Source organism: Falco rusticolus, chromosome 3 (genome assembly GCF_015220075.1).
Source record: "Falco rusticolus isolate bFalRus1 chromosome 3, bFalRus1.pri, whole genome shotgun sequence".
NCBI classification, from domain to species: Eukaryota; Metazoa; Chordata; class Aves; order Falconiformes; family Falconidae; genus Falco; species Falco rusticolus.
The window spans coordinates 47,529,874-47,548,110 of record NC_051189.1 but is presented as its reverse complement, the minus strand read 5'-3'; the positions used below and the strand labels follow the sequence as shown (position 1 = coordinate 47,548,110).

The 18,237-nt window shown below is 39.5% G+C and overlaps 1 protein-coding gene across 3 annotated transcripts; it reads right to left on the bottom strand.

The window, feature by feature from the left end:
• Positions 1-1,588: 1,588 nt before the first annotated feature.
• Positions 1,589-16,270, bottom strand: LYPLA1 (lysophospholipase 1). 3 transcript variants are annotated; one of them, XM_037379943.1, is made up of 9 exons: positions 16,147-16,270; positions 15,529-15,560; positions 12,320-12,385; positions 10,803-10,850; positions 9,925-9,995; positions 9,261-9,334; positions 8,456-8,557; positions 7,679-7,855; positions 1,589-6,251 (listed from the first exon to the last, which is right to left on the bottom strand). In XM_037379943.1, exons 1-9 carry the CDS (start codon positions 16,213-16,215, stop codon positions 6,198-6,200), a joined length of 693 nt encoding a protein of 230 aa, XP_037235840.1. In that variant the 5' UTR covers positions 16,216-16,270; the 3' UTR covers positions 1,589-6,197. The 3 variants fall into 3 exon arrangements, with proteins under 3 accessions (XP_037235840.1, XP_037235842.1, XP_037235841.1); XM_037379945.1 differs by lacking the exons at positions 15,529-15,560; positions 16,147-16,270 and adding an exon at positions 15,628-15,717; XM_037379944.1 differs by lacking the exons at positions 15,529-15,560; positions 16,147-16,270 and adding an exon at positions 13,811-13,872.
• Positions 16,271-18,237: the final 1,967 nt, after the last annotated feature.

Here is an 18,237-nt window from a genome sequence, read left to right as displayed (position 1 = left end):
TGAGAAACTGCGGGGGGAGGCAAACAGTAGCAGACACAAAATTTGTAGTGAAGGATCTCTGAACTCCTATCAAGGCACCTGAAATCCTCCATTTCCAGGACTAACACTCTGTATGGAAAAAGCTTCTCTAACCAAGTGTTAACACAACCATGCAAAATATAACATTCACAGCATTCCAAAAGGTTTTATGTAACCATGCATTATACCTATTATGCCTCTCCTCTTTATTTGAGCCCTCAGCGTAACAATGACTTAGGTCTACCAAAACAGAATTTCAGTTGGTTTGAATCAGCCAAATGATCCCCAACCTTTGCAGGGGAAGAAGAGATGAGTCCAAACACAGATGCATAAGGGGAGCTGCAGTAAATGGAAGTTCTGATTCCTCATTAACAGCAAGATTTTCCTCAAAAATTTCTGAAACAGTAACATGTATCTTGATTAGTTGTTTTGATGGTTATTCAACAGATGGGTTGAGGGTTTTTTTATTTAATTCCTCACACTAGCTCTAGATCATAATGGTATGGCCTGAAGTTATACCAAGTATCATTTTCAATTTCTGGTGTTTGCAGTATGTTATTAATTTTCAAAGTGTCTTCACTTCTTTCAACTTAGAAGCAGTATCTGGAGGCATTTAAATATAAAAAAATACTTAAGAAAATGTTTTGGTTTGGGTTTTGGGTTTGTTTAAGGTCACATTATGAGACTATTCTGGGGCAACCTCTACTTGTTTTTTGTACATAGCCTGAAAATATTTAAGCCTTTTAAAGATACCCCCAAATAATTTTAAATACTATGACATAGCAAATGATTTCACACAGAAGCTACTTTAAGAGTTTAATCACATTCACAACCAGGGAACATTCAGACTCCAACTTTAGACTCCATCTGTTAACGCTGACAAGCAGCCTTAAAAACAAACAAACAAACAAAAAAACCAAACCCCTCCACAACCCCTGAGTGAAGTTTACCTTCCCCACACAGAAGCTAAACCTCCCACTTATCCTGAAGCAAGGTTCCACTACACCTCAGCAAACTGGCTAGAAGTTTTAAGTTTTACCAGCTTTGCAGAGAAAAAAGGAGGCAATGGGTTGCTCTATTCTAGTAATTGGAACAAAGAGAAAACCATTATCTACCGATTCACTGTGTGGGTGCCCATTAAATTATACTTCATTTAAATCAGCTTTAATCAGCTACAACAAAGGTACTTGTTCCACTCAAAGATAATTAATAAAACCTGTTATCCCAAATCCAGAGGTAACAGGAGAGTGGCAAGCAATGAAAATGGGGGGGAGAAAAAAAGAGAGGAGGATCTGTTCTACAGCTATTATTCTTCAAAGATTCCCATTTCCAAGTTAATCAACCGACATTCTGAAAAATACTGAAGAGTCACCTTCTTCATTTACACCAGTGGTCTCATACTATATTTGACAAAGTTTAATACAATAGTACATTGTAAATTTTTTTACTATGCTAAATCCAGCCAATGTTTCTCCTCACAATTATCTCCCCAGGGATGCCAGGGCTGAAAATAAATAGAAACTGAACATTACTCAAGAAGTTTTTCATAAAATATAAACTGACAAATTACTCTGTATAATATTGCATCTTTATTATTACTAGCTATTCTTAGACTCTTATTTTGCCATAATATATTCACATACAGCACTGCATCGATCGTGTATTTCCACATGTTCAGGAACTTCCTAAGTGTACTCCACAATGACTTTTAGACACCACATTCTATGGAGACAAGCAGCCTTTTAGTTGCCTTAAACTGCTTAAGGCAGGAAGTCTACCTTTACTACGTGTACACCTCATTCCCTCTCAGGACCCCTTTACAGATAATCTCAAATTTTTTCCCGAGTGCCTCACACTACGTATACCCCTGATCAGCCTCAAATATTACTTAACCTAAAGAGTGTACATAATGCCTGACATGAAAACTGCTTGTTAAACAAATATGTTAAGTGGTATGTATGCCAAACCTCATGTAACTTCAAAGGCTGTCCGACACAGCAGAACCTTCAGAGCTTTAAAGGTGTAGCAATACACAGTGAGAAGACTTTGGCTCTTTAGCGTCCTAGAGTAAGGCTACTAGAAAATATTTTAATTTCCTCTACCTTCCAAGATTACTGCAAATACCAAGAAAGCAAGTTAAAATAAAATTAACCCAGAATATGAAAAACAATGAGATCACACTTAGCATTCTCTCAACAAGGCAGCAAGACATAACATTTTTTTTTCCTTTTCAGTAACTTCAAATCATCATTCCTTCATATTATAGAATCATGCATACATTACCACATAACATATTTGCAAGAAGCCTCTAAAGTGCCTGTTTCACAGGACATGAAAACTCGATTTCTTTTAGGTAAGTATTGAGTCTTCAGTACTTGCCCAAATGCTGATTGAAATTTATTTCACAATGATATAAATTTTCACATTTTCCCTACTACAGAAATAATTTCCAAAATTAAGATTTCTTACAATAAATAATATGAGTAAACTAAGTAATTACATCTTAAATGTCTATATTAAATATAAATGGCTCATATTTCATAACACAAAGAGTAAGCGTTCAGTATTTCTTTACAAAATTTAAGTTACACAGGCCTTGTACATATGGCTTCATTAACATAGTTTGTTCTCAGTCATATCCATGAACAGAAATAGCACCTCTACATAAAAGATGCAGCCTAATGATTTCAATGAAGTGCAGTATACTCCATTAGAGAGAACATGTTTTAATTAACAGTTCTAATACCAGTTACAGTGTACAGTATTTTTACCAGTCTACTGTGTTGTAATTATACAAGACAGGAAGAAGAGACCAAATTATACACCCCTCACCACAGTATGGAACCCAGCACAGGTTCACCCCAAGAATGGCTAGAAGATTTGGCTTATAATACATAATTCAACACGTCTATTAAGAAGTGGGCAACATATTCCAACAAGAAGTCAGACTTCTGACTGCACAAAACTACAGTCAAATTTAAGTACCATTTTGAAATTTAAAACGGATTAGGGAGTTAGATACCCATTGAAACAAACCAATCTGCAAGCAAGGTATTTCATATCAATGCTTTTGCAGGTTTGACAGACATCATCCCATTTTGGGGAAAGTCTAACGTTACAAAAACCAAACTTAATTATTGGACAGTTTCAAATTGTAGTTTACGAAGATAGGACATTCACATTTAGAACACTGACAATCCAACTTCTCCATTTAAACAGAGTATTATGAAAACCACCACACCAGGCTGAGCCATCATTCAGCCTAAAAATACATGCAGTTATGACAACAATCCCAGCATCAAATCACTTCAGGTAGGGAAGCAGTTCAGCTACAAGATTATACACACAGCCTTCCAAGCAGCCAGGAAGTTAAGGACAGAAGCTGAATATACACCCTGTAATATGGAAGGACACATTCTTGACATTTCCTCTAGCTTCTGGGCTCTTTAAAAACCTCCAACTACAACACACACATACACTCCCCTCAAAAAAAAAAACAAACAAACCAAAACAAACTTGAGGAGACTTTTTCCTAGAATACAGAAATTCAGAGTAAGTTGTAACATTTACTTACATTTACTTTGGTTACACAGCCCTTTCCAGATAAAGCAAGGAGCAAAACAACAGTATAAAAAAGAATCTGGTTATGATAGCTGAATATTTGAATGAAGTCAGCTTATAAAGCATTTCTAGAAAAACATATGAAAACGTCATAGAGATAGTTGAAACTGACTTCAATTAAAATGTGTAAATACCAGAAACTGACTGCAAGTTGTGAACACATTCACCAAACCGAAGAAACTGCTATGAAACTAACACAGAATAAAGCTAAAACTGATTTCATTTTAACATCTCAGAAATATCTTTTTAAACTCATTCTAACAGAAGAAAAAAAATATGTGAAATGAGCACAATTAGAAGTTGAACAAGAGAGCCAAACAGCATTATCAAACAATTTACAAACAGAACAAGGAAATAATAAAGGAAAAAATTAGAAGCTTGTGCAAGAACTCTGGAAACATGCCAATATTCAGGGAACCATTTAGACAACAGGAATGAAGATAAATCTAAAAGCTAGGAGAAATAACATATAGTTTGCTTACCAAGTTTGCAAGTCAGCAGGACTGCAAAACTACCTAACGTAATTTGGGAATGACTCTAAGGTAGGACATATTGTTTTCTCAACAAAACTTTGGCACAACTACAATAAGAATATTATGCTTTCTTCTGTGAACTAAATTAACTGAAACACAAATTGGCAGGTCTATAGAACAGAGCGACTGAGAGAAAAGACTAATTAAAACTTCAAAGTTAATAAACATGCCTTCTCAACCACACAGATGGAATTCCCAAAGAATTTCAATACCATTTAGAAATAAACTTCTTTTCAATTTTACATATTGAGATGTTTGAGTTCCAGAGAAACTGGATTACAAAACAAAAACAGCTTCCAAAAAATGAAATGCAATACATATGAAAAAAAAAAATCACTGAAAACTGAAACTCACACTAAATGAACAAGTCAGATTTCTGGCAGCAGTTGTGTTTAAGAAGGGATATAAAGGCATAATTCTCCATTTATGCACTTGTACTGTTAGATGCCTCAGATGTAAATTCATAGACACTGTGAGAGGACCGCTTGATTAATGATTAAGCTGGGAGAGGAGAAAGTACCTTAAAATGCAGGTACAAAGCACAGTGCTGACACCACAGAGGCATCCCAAACAGGAATATTCTTTGTTTGCAAACATATTATAGTATGGAGCACTGTTATGCAGCACATTATGTAGTAATAACTGCTGTGTATTTTTTAAACATTCCTAGTGTGTGACAACCTCTGAACTCTACAGAAGAACAGCTGTTTCCAGAAGTAAATTATGTCTCAACTGCAAAAAACTCTCGAGTGTGCATCAAATTCTGTAATCCAGTGCATCCTACAATTTTAAGCTTCTGAGATAAAAGACATTCTATATCTTGCAGATTTACTTTTTTCCTATAGTAGGTCTTCATATTACTACGCTATACTGATCTAGGGAAATGTAGAGTGATATATTTGAAAATAAAATGCTCTGTTCTTTTTCAGAAAAAACTCAAGTCTCAACATGCAATTAAAAAAAAGTATTTGAAGGGATCAATTTAAAGTTTAAGTTATATCCCAAATGCACTTCTATTTCTATTAATAAAGAATTCAGATTAGTCAACGTCTGTGTTACAGGCAAGACTTCAACAGTACACAGCATTATTTTCAGTTAATAATTCCAAAACAGACAGAAAAATCAAAACTATATGCTGGAATTGCTCACATGAAATGTATCAACATTTCTGCACAAATGAAAGCTACAAAGACTAAAAGCACAAGATGAATATTCAATATGAAAACAGGAATTTTTAAATGAAACTCAAATTAATCCTATGCACTTCCTCAGAATTCTGTTTCAAGTCAGCATTTGACATGAGTTTATGGTAGTTTTTAAAGAGACAGACAATAAATGACAAATGACAGTTTAACAAGAAATAAGTCCCTTTAGAATTTCCAAAAAATATCTACCTATACGAAAACAATTAAAGATTGAGGTGGTTTAAATATAAGAAATACTTCCACTGACTTCTAGCCATTACAGCAGAACAACCTTTCTTATCTGGAGTAACAATTCACATTTAATTTTTAAAGCTTTGTCCTTGGTAGCATTTATTCGACCATCATATGCCCACTACGTTACACATTGTGTACTTCACGCATCCTTTACATAAAGGAAACATTTTAACGTGTTTTCAGTGAGTATTAAGAACAAATCATGTCTCAAGTATACCTAAACTGGTTGCATTTATGTTGCTCACCTACAATTAGAATTTAAATTGCTTGTACAAATACTCTAAAATTCTGCAAAAAAAAAAAAAAATCAGACTTCTTAAAACAGTATGCTTAGGTTACATTCTGCCATTGTTACCTAGCTGCCGCATTCGTGTAGTCCCAACAGTGTATGATTAATACTGAAAAGATGATCAGATCATTTCTTGTACACGTGTATTATTCAACCCTCATCTTAAGTATAAATTTGCAACACAGTAGTAACACTGCAGGTATAGAAGTAATGCTTCTTATTGGGCATATGAAAAGATTAACACTCTACCACAGTTGATGCTGGTGTATTTATATAGAAGGCTTCTCACATATCATTTCAGTCTACGGGAGGTAGATGTTTGTCTATGAACTGTTTTACATCCATCATTTCCTGTTTAAAGATAAAAGTATATATTAGTTGAAGTTCCCTATTAATATATATTCAGCTATACAATCATGTTTCAACATTTCAGTTATAATGTGCAGCCCAGCTACAAATATTGAGTAATTCGATACTTGATAGAGTCATACCACTTTGCACACAAGTCAAGGCTAATAACTCCTCTAGGTACTCAGAAGAGGCAAAATAGAGGAAAAAGAGCAAAGACTTCTATCCTTCTCTCTCTGAGGTTCAGCAGGTAAGCTACATATTAATCATCAAGTGATCTGAATAGCAGCAGGCTGAGCATGGATAGGATTGAAATGTAGCTACACCCATAGCTTAATCTATACTTCAAACTTCTGCAAGTTAGCAGCAGTGTGAGAAGCCAGCAGCTCCTCTTAACTATTCCGTTTCACCCTTATGATGCTTCCTTCCCTAAGGAAAAGCAATACAGCTAACTAGACTGGGAAACCAATCCATGTTAAAAATATTTTTTTTTTAATTAAGTCAATGTTGTAAGAAAGAGCACGTTATTAATACATTTGTGAGACAACTCAATGCTATCACTACCTAAATGCAATACAACTGTGTAAATGTCCCAAAGGGGCTGTCCAAAGGTACGGCTCCCACAAGATGCAGCAATATCAACAAATTACTGCTGCTGACAAATGGCAGATCTGTTCCTTGCATGCTCTTCTGTTTCTTGCTCCTAACACTTTGTGTGAGTTCTGATGCTTCAGCTCACTACAGCTGCAAAAACTGAAGCCAGCAGCTTTTGCCATTTTAGCAAGTTCAATGGTTGAAAGAAATTTCTGATCAGTCCCAGAGCTGATGCAAGGAAGAGGGCCACGGGGTCATGAGCAGAGGGAACTGATCCACCCCTTTCTGGCAGGAGCAAGCCATTACATCAGCTCGGCTGCCTGCTGAGCCAGGACTAGAAATACAGGTTCTGAGCCTGCCTCTTCCACAGTGTCAACCCTCTCTCCCAGTTCCTTCAGTGCCTCCATCCACAGAACTAACAGGATTCTTCTCTCCAAAACACCAAGCTGGATTTATGCTGTGAGAATGTGCCTTCCAAGTCAGTGATTTTTATTTTTTTATAGTAAGCAATTAATTAAAATTAAGTGGGAAGGGGGGGAAAGAGCAATTTATAGACTAACTAGTCTAGTCCCAAAAACACAATCTTCTGAGGACATTCCCACTAGTCATGCAAACTTTTGCCTTGGATGCTTTTTCAGCCATGCATTCAGTTACTTACGAAAATAAGTCAGTAGCATCAAGGACTTATTAAAAAAAAAAAAAAAAACCCCATCAATAACAACAACAAAGCACAACACCTAGCCAACCCCCAAAACCCCACACCTAATATATATGTTTTGAGAGGAAAAAAATTAAAATACAGACCCAGCTAAAACACTGTATCATCAGAAAATTACCTCAATACATGAGCTATGCATCATGCCAGAATAAGTCCTGAAGGTTATGTTGGCTGGATTTATCATGCTCTTTAGCTTCTCAACAGTGAGAGAACCAAACATTAAAGGAACCAATGGGTCACAGTCCCCGTGGCACTGAAGAACAGCAATCTCCTTGTTGACACCACTGATAGGACCCTGTTAGGGGTGGAGTTAGAGGGCAGAAGAGAAGAAAGAGAATGTAAGTGGAGGTAAGGCTAACATCTTCACAATAAAATAACCCCATGGCACTGTGCCCTGTGGCATGACAAGTAAGTAGAATTCTTAAGGAAAAAACCCCAATGTAAAGTCTGCAAGTTCCTTGTGAAGCAACCTCTGTGTCTGACAACACAGTTAAAAAACCTGGAAGTAAAATCTTGGCACTAATTTCAGAAGAATTTAATTTCTGGCCAAGTAAAAAAAATCTGATACTTTGTTTAACCTAGTCTCTAATAAGATAGAGCCTTGCAGATGGAACAACTGGCAAATAGTAAACTTATCTTCCAGGAAAATCTGCTATATCCTTTAAGTTTCCTAGGAATGTCATTTTAAGTAGCGATATCTACAGAGTATTTCCTCATTTTCCCTACTTGCCAAACTCTAAAACTCTAGTGCCCTATTTTAAAAACTTTTAAGTTATCAAACAACTCTTAGTATTTGGTAATAACTAACGATGGCCCCTAATTCCTGCACAAGATAGAATCTGCAGATATACCCATTCCCCAAGTGCAAATTAGCTTAGGAAAGAAACATAAATACCTGAGGAAAAGAAGCCCGCAGAGGAAGCCAACAGCTGAGGGCTACAACACCTGCTAATTTTTGGTGTGTTGTAAGAGCTGTATACAATGATAAAGCACCTCCCTAAGATGAAGAGATGCAAGTATTAGAATGGTAACATTCCTTTTAATGCTTGTTTCAAGATATCTGGTTCTCCTTTAAAAGCCTATTTCTATTTCAATCTATTCTTCCTCAGAACCTATACTAAAACCAGTATTCCTGTATAACATTTATTGTGCCTTGTTTCCCTCTTCAAGCCCACGTGATCAATTCAGAAGTAAACCAGCCAATTTACTGTAACTAGCAGCTGGGGAGGGGGACCAAAAAACCATTAAATGAAGCATGATCAATTGTAACAGTATTATCACTGCTTTAATATTTTAATTTATTTGCATGCAGACTGGGGAGTTGGTGTATGGACCCTACCACAGATGTCTTACAAGTATGAAGAGAAGAATTTCCCAAATAAATCCAGACCATCAAATATCTATCAAATTAAACTAGAAATACTAAAAAGATTTTCAAGCAGAGCTATGTATGTTATATGCATAAAGACTTTACATAGACTATTAATTTTAGTACTTTTTTCCACACACATGTTTATTTTCCCGTGAATACTAATTATTTGCATAAAAAACTTCATTTGATAAGGCAAAGGAAAATACCATCTTACAATTTTAGAAGCACATAACATCAGCTCTTTTCAATTCAGGTATCTGGGTTTCCCACGTTAGGAAAGGTAGGTTACTTCCTTAGAAAGACACAGTTCTTTCCAACCATACCTTACCTGAGAAAAGCCTCCCAGAATAATTCGATTAGAAGGAATTCCATTTTTTACTTCTTGATCTATCAGTGCTTTAACTGCAACATAAATAAAGGTCCGTAGTAAAAAACTACTCCATTCTGTAGAACGTCTAGAAGAGGAAAGAGACCCTCTCCCCGATGTCAACAGAAAGTTAGCAAAAGGAAAATCTAGTTTGCTATACATCAAAAAGCTTCAAAGGATCTAGAGCATGATCAGAAATTCCAGTGCCACTGCATCATTTCCAAAGAGAAAAACATGCAAGTAAGTCTCACAAAAGCCCCACTGGCAGGAAGATGGTACCCCTCTCCTAACTATCCAGCATCATAAGTGGATGCTCATACAGCTCTAACCTGCTGTGTTACTCAGGTGGTCTTAAAAACAAAAATACACTAAGCTTACCATGTCCCTTTCTTATTTGAGATATGAAGTGTTTATACTGGTGAATTACTCTACTTACTCATGAAGTTTAGAAGAAAACAAAACAACAAACAATGCACTTAGCTAAAGTTTGATCAACAATAATACAGTATATACTTATTACTTTCCCTAACAATTCTGTCAATGACAAATCTGTTTCAGACTGATAATTCATCTTTAAGAATGCATGGAAGTACTTTTAAGAGATAAAAAGCATTCCTAAGCATACCATTCTCCGCTGCCTGCTTGATCCCAACTTCATCTTCCTGTGAATCTGGAGAGAGTCCAATGATATCAAACCTTACAAAAACATCAACAAGAGCATTACTCATTAGAGCATCCATTCCACTTAAAACACAAATAATAAAATTGAGATAATTTCCACACAAAAATGTGTAGCTAACATCATTTAGTGCCAACCATGCACAGATTACAAGAAATAGCGAACAATCTGTGAATGTGGCTAAAAGGCTAGATCTAGTAAAAAAACCTTTTCTGAGTTTTATCTTCTGTAATTTACAGATTAAACAGCTCAGTTTTGATATTTGCTCCAAAAATATCAGCAGGAATTTCAATTTATCAGTTGCAGGTACAAAATTAGAATACCATTTGAAGAAATATATGAAAAACAAGCACAAGTTACTTGATGGGAAAAAACCCCACAAACCTAAGGAGGACTAGTTTAAGACCACTGAAATCTACCATATTTTTCTTGTTCTCTATTCAGAATAGATGTTCTAAAGAACACTTTCTAGATATCCTACTGCCCCACCAAATATTACTCACTAGTAGCAATAAACTCTACTACTACTGACTATGAATTCATACACAACACAGACTCCAGACTATACTTGTAAAATAAATTAGGGTTTATATTTTAAGACATACAGATTAGTCCTGAGGAATAACCACTACCACAGACACACAAGTAGAGAGCATACTCATGAAAGCCCTTTTATAGTAACAGAACTAAAGCAAAAAGCTTTTATACTTCCATGTGATTAAAACCAGCCCTTCTGGTTGTTCATGATTTTTAATTAAGAACAATGAGTTCAAACGCCTAGATATCTTTTCATTAGAATCATCTGCAACTGAACAAATACTTACCACGATGGCATAGCCATGTTCATGTTCAAAGAAACTGGCATAACTGGCCTAGAAATGAGAACGAACACCACTGACTTAAGACATATACTGAAATTTAATAATGAATATGCAGCTATGTCATGAAATTACATATCTCTAATTTTGTCTTACTTTTAAACCATAATTAACATTAGGTACTTAGTAGCATCTTTTCAAGAAATCTCTCTTGAAACCTGCCAGCCCAAACACATTTAATATTCAGGATTGAATTACCATTCTATGGAAAGCAAGCAAAACATTAATGGACAGCTCATATATATGTGTGTGTGTGACTGCACATATATCACATACATATTTTATATATACATACATATATATATATCCACCTCATTCAGTTATTTCTAAGTAACAGTTACTTATCACAGTTCCATACACATGCTCAGTGGATGAAGACACCTTATGCAGCAGCAGCAGCAAACCTAAGGAAGCAGCCAAATGCAGCATAGTGGTGGATCAAGTCTGGCCACACGTGCTTCTCACAACAACTGAATCTGCTTAAGGCCTGCCTTCACTGCAGGACACATTCCCACCCTTATGGTGCATTTGTCTTACCAAAACAACATCAATGGACCATGCCATGGATCAAATCCAGCTATAGTTCTAATCTACTGAAACTGAGGAACTTATGTTCTGCGGGGAAAGAAAGAAGACAAAGGGCAAGCAAAGAGAACAGCAGATATCACTAAGCTCTTTTTGTACGGCTCAGCAAAGCGTGGCCATGTGGTAAAAGAAAGAAATAAATCACAGCCCAGTAATCAGTAATACACCAAAACATCGCTTACTTATCTCCCTATTATCCATGCTCCATGTCTCCCAAGACTGTTGGAGCAAAAGACAATCTGAATTTTGTGTTAAAATAAATTCAAGATTATACTTAATTAGTTTTTCTATCATTAAGTAAATACCACATAGATCTTAATTTATTTACTGATTCCTGACACTGCTCAGAAGTATTTCACTTCTCAAACTGCACGAGAACAGCTCAAATTGCATTATTTGCTGAAAATACAAATATTCTGTGAATCTTTGAAACTTTCTGTAGGTAACAGGGAAATTTCATCTACGCACCTAAGTTTAAGAAGTACATGTATCTAATACAAAGTATATTTAATGGTCAATAAAATACAAAACCTGCTCCTTGTAACACTGGCTTTTCACAATTGAATGTTGGAGGGAAAGAAAATGCAACAAAACAACTCAATCCAGTGAAAACAAAGTCAAAATAATCTAACTTTGCACATAAAACTTTCCAAATGTTTTCATTCTGAAATAGTTACAAAAGCAAAATATGAATAAAAATGCAGATTTGACCTAAAGTAACTCACACACTAACAATATTATCAACATTTTAGAGTATTTTTTTAACATATAAACAAAATGCAGAGACATCCAAATCATATTTGACTTCATCATCTGTGCAAGTGTGTTAGTGCGTAACTCTACAGAAAAAGGTAAAACAAGAAAAATTACAAACTTACGCATGTGGGCAAATGTATTTCACATGGGGGCTCTTGATACCTGCAAGCGCTTCTGACCATCCATGCCTGTTAACAAAAAATACATTAAATGGCATTTATGTTTTGCCTCAGCTCTTACTTCTACGTCAGTGCAACAGCACAGACCAAGTATGAAATGTGCTGGATTAGATCAATCAAAACACATTTCTAGAAAAATTTTATATGAACTGTAGCATGCTACGAATATAGTATGAAACTTAAAAGGTTTGTTCTGCTTCTGAATATTTGTTGCATACACAAAGCCAGGGAGACTTTATCTAATTTGACCGTCATAGTTGCAGCACAGCTGTTTTGCTGCTCCTGTGGAGTTGAGGCAGCTTCTTTCACAGCCAACTTTGCTTATTCTGAACCACATTTCTTGATATAAGAGAGTGGCGAACTGACATCTAAGCTAACTCTATGTGGAGCCAGCCTACTCAATCAGACCTAATAACTTTGGCTCAGTTCAAATGCTCTTAGATTCATGCAGTCCTGAGCAATGCTCCAGATTGCAGCTATCTTTTTAAACTCAAGTACACGCTGCATGAATACCCAGATGAATGTGAGATCAGCATGGCAGATGAGTTATCAAGCTTCCTACAAACCAGAAAACTGGAAAGCATAATTTAAACAAACAGCTCTGAAAGACTCACTCCAGGGCTCATACAGAGATAAGCTGAGCTGGACCCAAATCTGAACCTGTGCAGAACCACTGCCTGAGCCTGTATTTGGTGTTCCAGAATGCTCAATAGTACCTGTATTTCCTGATTTTTCTCCCTGCTCAGTATTCTATTCCAAACTCACCCACTAAACTAGATACTGGGAAGTTTATTCTAAGCAGAAAACATGTTTAATGACTTCATAAGTGACACAGCTGCACCAATCAGACCAACAGCAGACAAGCCACAAAAGCATGTTTGGTTTAGTTTGAATTTTAATACCATCCTGAAAAGTTAATGTATGCTACCTAAAGTTAAAGATATTTCAAGCACACAGACAGAACGGACATTTGAAACACTGGCTGTATATCTCAGCCTGCTTCCTACCAGTACTTTTATACATACAAATTGTGGGTGATATTGCATGGTATTTGCAGTATTAGGAGAAGGCCAAATAAGAAACTGAAGCAGAAATATGACTGACAAAAAAGTCAGATAGGAATTTGGGGACTTTTTTTAGACAACTGTAAGATTAATCTGACAAATTTGGAAAGCAACATTGTATACACATTTACGCAGACTCCTTAGAACAGGGGTCCTCAAACTTTTTAAACAGAGGGCCGGCACGCGGATGCAGTGGCAGGCAGTCATCTGCGGCTGCTTGGTTTCCCCCCCAACCCCCGGGAGGGGTGGTGGTGGGGTTCTGTAAATACTGGGGGCCGGATTGAGGACCCTGGGGGGCCGTATCTGGCCCACGGGCCGTAGTTTGAGGACCCCTGCCTTAGAACAATCCTTTATGTTGTATATGTTGTACCTTTTGTTCAGATTTTGACAAGTATGTAGCAATCTTTAAGTGCCATTTATATAGGAGCTAAGAGAGAAAAAGAACATAAGCTCTATTAGACACTTCTCAGAGCAGAAAAAATACAGTTGGTAAACCGAAGTGAGCAATTTAAAAATTCATGTGAAGTAGAACTGGTCAGTTTAAACTGTGGGAGATTACAAAATTGCTAATTACTTCTCAAAATGGCAGTACGTCAAAGGACGTTTCAGCTAATCTGATCTGCAGTGGACTAAAGGAACAAATATAGCTAAACCACCATAATTCCACAGAGGTGTTATGACTTGTTCATGCATACATTCCAGTACACTCAGTGTATTTGCAAGCTTGAGACTGTGAGTTAGCTTTGTCATCAAAATGGAAATACATTTGTATAATGAATACAGTTTATGTTAAAAAAGCAAATCTCTGTGGTTTTTTCCCCTTGCCAAAGCCACATCAGCCAGACTTACAAAGACCCAAATTCCAAAAGCTCAAAAAAATTCTATAATCACTTGCTGAACATTTGGTGCCAAGATGCAGGCAGTACTGCTGCTTCAGCTGCATCCAACCAGCAGAAAGGAAAAAGGATAACACAAACAGGGTGGTGTGTCGGCACAACAAGTGAGAGCAAACATCCTCAGTTGTACAATACTGTCGAGTGCAAGGACTTGACCCTTTTTAAGTATCCCAGTTACACAAGTTTCAATTTTGACAGCCGATTTTTTTTTTAGCTCTTCAGGAAAAGTTTGTGCCTTAAGCATTGCAAGTTCCAACCTAGAGACAATATTCATGTTCCAGGTAACAAAACCAAATTTCTTTAAAAAATATTACACAATTTTGCCCATAAGGGAGCTAAATAGACGAAACATTAACGCTACTTATTTGCAGTATCTAAGTGCCAATTCCTTTAAAGTCTCCCACAAAAAAAGGTTTCAACACACTCCTAACTTGTTAATGTCTTTAATGAATGTGTGCTTACATCTCGGCACACACAAGCTTCAAATGGAAACATTACGCCACTCTTAGAACACCTCCCAGAAATTCCCTACTCTCCATCTCTACTCAGATGTGGAAGTAACAGGAACAAGGCAAACAGGGTATTTCGCAGCTATTGGCTGGGAGTGGGAGGCGCAGTCAGAAGATCGCATTTCAGACACAGAAATTCATAGACATCCGGTGACTGCTTCGGAGCTCGCTTAGATAAACCGAGTGAGTCTGGATTTTAATGTATGTATGATATACTGAAGAAACCATGGATTAACTGCACCTAGTAGCAAAACAGCAATCCACAAGTCTGGGGGACGGGCACACAACACACCAAACAAACCAACCCCAAAAGAACTCCCAAGTCTAGACAAGCACAGGAATAACCAGGACCCCACTCTCATGAAAGCAAAAGATCTAAAACCCACAGACTTCTTTTCCCACCAAATTTGACTCAAGAACAAAAGAGGGATCACATTCAGACCAAATTAGGTAAATGATTGAAAAACCCGAAGAAAAAGCTTTTGAAGACATGCCGGAAATTTTAAATGAATAGCTGTCACCATTATTCCAGCACACATGAAATTTCATCTGTCGTTAGCCGCTGCATTCAACTGCAGCCGAAGAAGCTCAAGTAACTTTTAACTGCTCACGTCTTTACAACACGCAGCCTTATATCTGAAACTGTAATAACTATTAAGTATGTAAGGGATCAGAATACACACCCGGTATCTCCCAATCCATGAAGAAAAATGACCTAAAGGAAAAAAACAAAACCGTAGCGGTGTAAGATCGCTACCCAACAAACGCGCTAACCCACGTACCACAGCCGCCCGCACAAGACCGCGCACAGTTCGAGCACGATACGACTTGCTTGAAGGAAATCTCTGCCCCGTCCCGTCCCTTCCCGATCCCGCTGCCCGGCCTCCCCGCCGCCATCAGCGGCCGCGCCCGCCCTCGGCCGGCACACGGCGCCGCGGGCCTCGCCGGGCGACACCGATGACCTTCCCCGGCCCGGCGCAGACTCCAGCCCCGGAGCGGTCCCAAGCGCGGCCCAGCTCCGGCAGGCGAGTAACGGCGAAGAGCTGTCAGGCGGCACGGGCCGGGCCGCCCCGCCGCACCCCTCCCGCCAGGCGCCCGCCCGGCGGCGGCGGCGGCGCCCGCCCTCAGCCGGGCCTGCCCGTGCGCCTCGCCCCCAGGCCGCGGGGCCGCTGCGACCGGCGGGACCGCCGCCCGCGGCTGGGACCGCAGCGGAGAACAAAGCGGGGCGGGGGCCGCTGCCCGCCAGGGCGGACCCCTGACGGCCGGCGCCTCCCCGCTGCTCGCTCCCTGCCCGCACTCACGGCAGCCGTCGCCTTCCTGGCGGCCGGGACGATGGCGGGGAGCGGCGCCGACATGTTGTTGCCGCACATACACCGGGCTGCGAGGCGGCCAGTGGGACGCCAGCCAGGAGCGAGGAGGCGGGACGGGCGCCGGGCCAGGAGGGCGGAGGAAGGCGGGCGGCGGGTGGGAGGGGCGCGGGCGGCAGCCGCGGGCGCTGCGGCAGCCGGGGGCGGGGGCCCGGACTGGCGCCCACCGCCCGCTGCCCCGCTCCCCGCTGAGGGCAACCCCGCACCGCAGTGGCGGCCGCCGGCGGGCGGGATAGGCGGCCTGCGGGCGCGGAGGGCTGCTGCCGCCAGCGGGCCGTGAGCCCGCCCGGGGGCGGGAGCCGCTGAGGTAAAAGATGAACGTGGAGCTGGCGCAGCCACCCTTGATTCCGCCCTGGGCTTTGTAGGCGGCCTCCCGGGCCGGGCTGCTGACCGCGAGAGGCGGCGGCGGCTGCGACTGCGCTGCGGCCTGGGCCGGGTGCGGCCGCTGTAGGCCCCGGGTGTGCCGGCGCCTGCTGGGGAAGCCCCGCGGGGGAGCCCGGCTGGAGCCCGCTGAACTGGAAGGCGCCAGGCTGCGCAGGCTGGTCACAAGGCAGGCTCTGCAAAGCTGCCTCTGCCTTTGGGTTTCCGGCGGTTTCGAAAGGGTTTGAACTAAAAAACCCTTCACTGTTAAAGGTATTTTTCAAGTAGCCAGACACATCTGCCAGATTATTTTGCACTTTTATAGTATAATTTTATGTGTCTGTGGTTTGAGTGTTTTCTGTAAAAATAATCTTTATATTGTATTATAAGGCCTAGGGGAAAAGGGATATGACAGTATTCTTGCATAGGTAAATATAAAACAGTAAGTCATGGGAAACGGGAAAACCAGCACAAATAAACCAAAGTGCATTGTTAGATGGAACTCATTTGTTCTCATCAGATCAGATGCCTTCATCACCAAAATAAATCTCTTGTCTTACGGCCAAGGAGCTAATGATTCTTACTCATCTTGAAATGTATTAGGCTATTCAGGCACTCTGTATTGAAATTACTGGATCATTTCAGTCTGTTCCAAATACGCAGAGCAACTCTGAATGAGTATGGGAAACACATTTCGATCAAAATGGAATACTTTGTTCTTTGTCTTCTATCCCATACATCTTTGTCAGATATTTACTCACAGAAAATCAATCTACTCATTGTATTTGCCAGGCAGTATCTGGCTAGCATGGATGCTTTTTTGGCAGCTCAAACAGCAGCTGAATGCACGCTATGCTTCTTTCACATCCTTCCCACTGGCATGTTCCATACCAATCCGGGTCATTTTTTCACAAAGCTTTTGCTCAGCAGCTTTAATGTATTCATCAGTATGCATTCATGAAATACATTGGAGAAGCCTTTGCACCAACTGTGTAACATTAAACAAGCAGCCTCAGGCTGCTTGGATACATAGTATTTATGCCAGGGGATCCCTTTTATTGCTAATATTAGGTCATTTTCACAGGTAGCTTTTTGTGTTTTATCTCTAGTGTGCGTTCTTGCCTCATGTACTGTACCCAATTCAAATCTGTGTAAGAAAATACAGTTTATGCATAAAAGATTCCTAATTAGGAGCTTCACATTATGCCAGGTGCTTATCAAGTATGCTGAACCTGACTCTTGCTGTAGAACATCCTTTTGGGACACGAACAAAGTTTTGTCTTCCCTCTCTACCGTGCTATTAACCACATAAACGTCAGTTCCATAAGGTGGCGTGCTGATGAACCTCCAGCTAGGAGATCAGTAATCTGCTCATAATTAAATCAAACTTTTAATCTTTTAGCCAATATAGCTGGAACCATGTTACCTGAATTCCCAGTGGCTGCTAGCATGGCTCAGGGTCACTGGAGAAATGCGAGTTCTGCATGGATTGCGCACAGGCGAATCACACAGTAGTGGGATGGCCTGTGCGGGCATGGGGCAGTCTGCCAGTTACAAATGTTCAAAGAACTGAGCTGCTGAAATCCCGAAGGAATTGCTGAAAACATCTGAATTATGAATCTTTCAAAGACCTGTAAGTTGGCTGTCTCTTTACAGTGAGATATC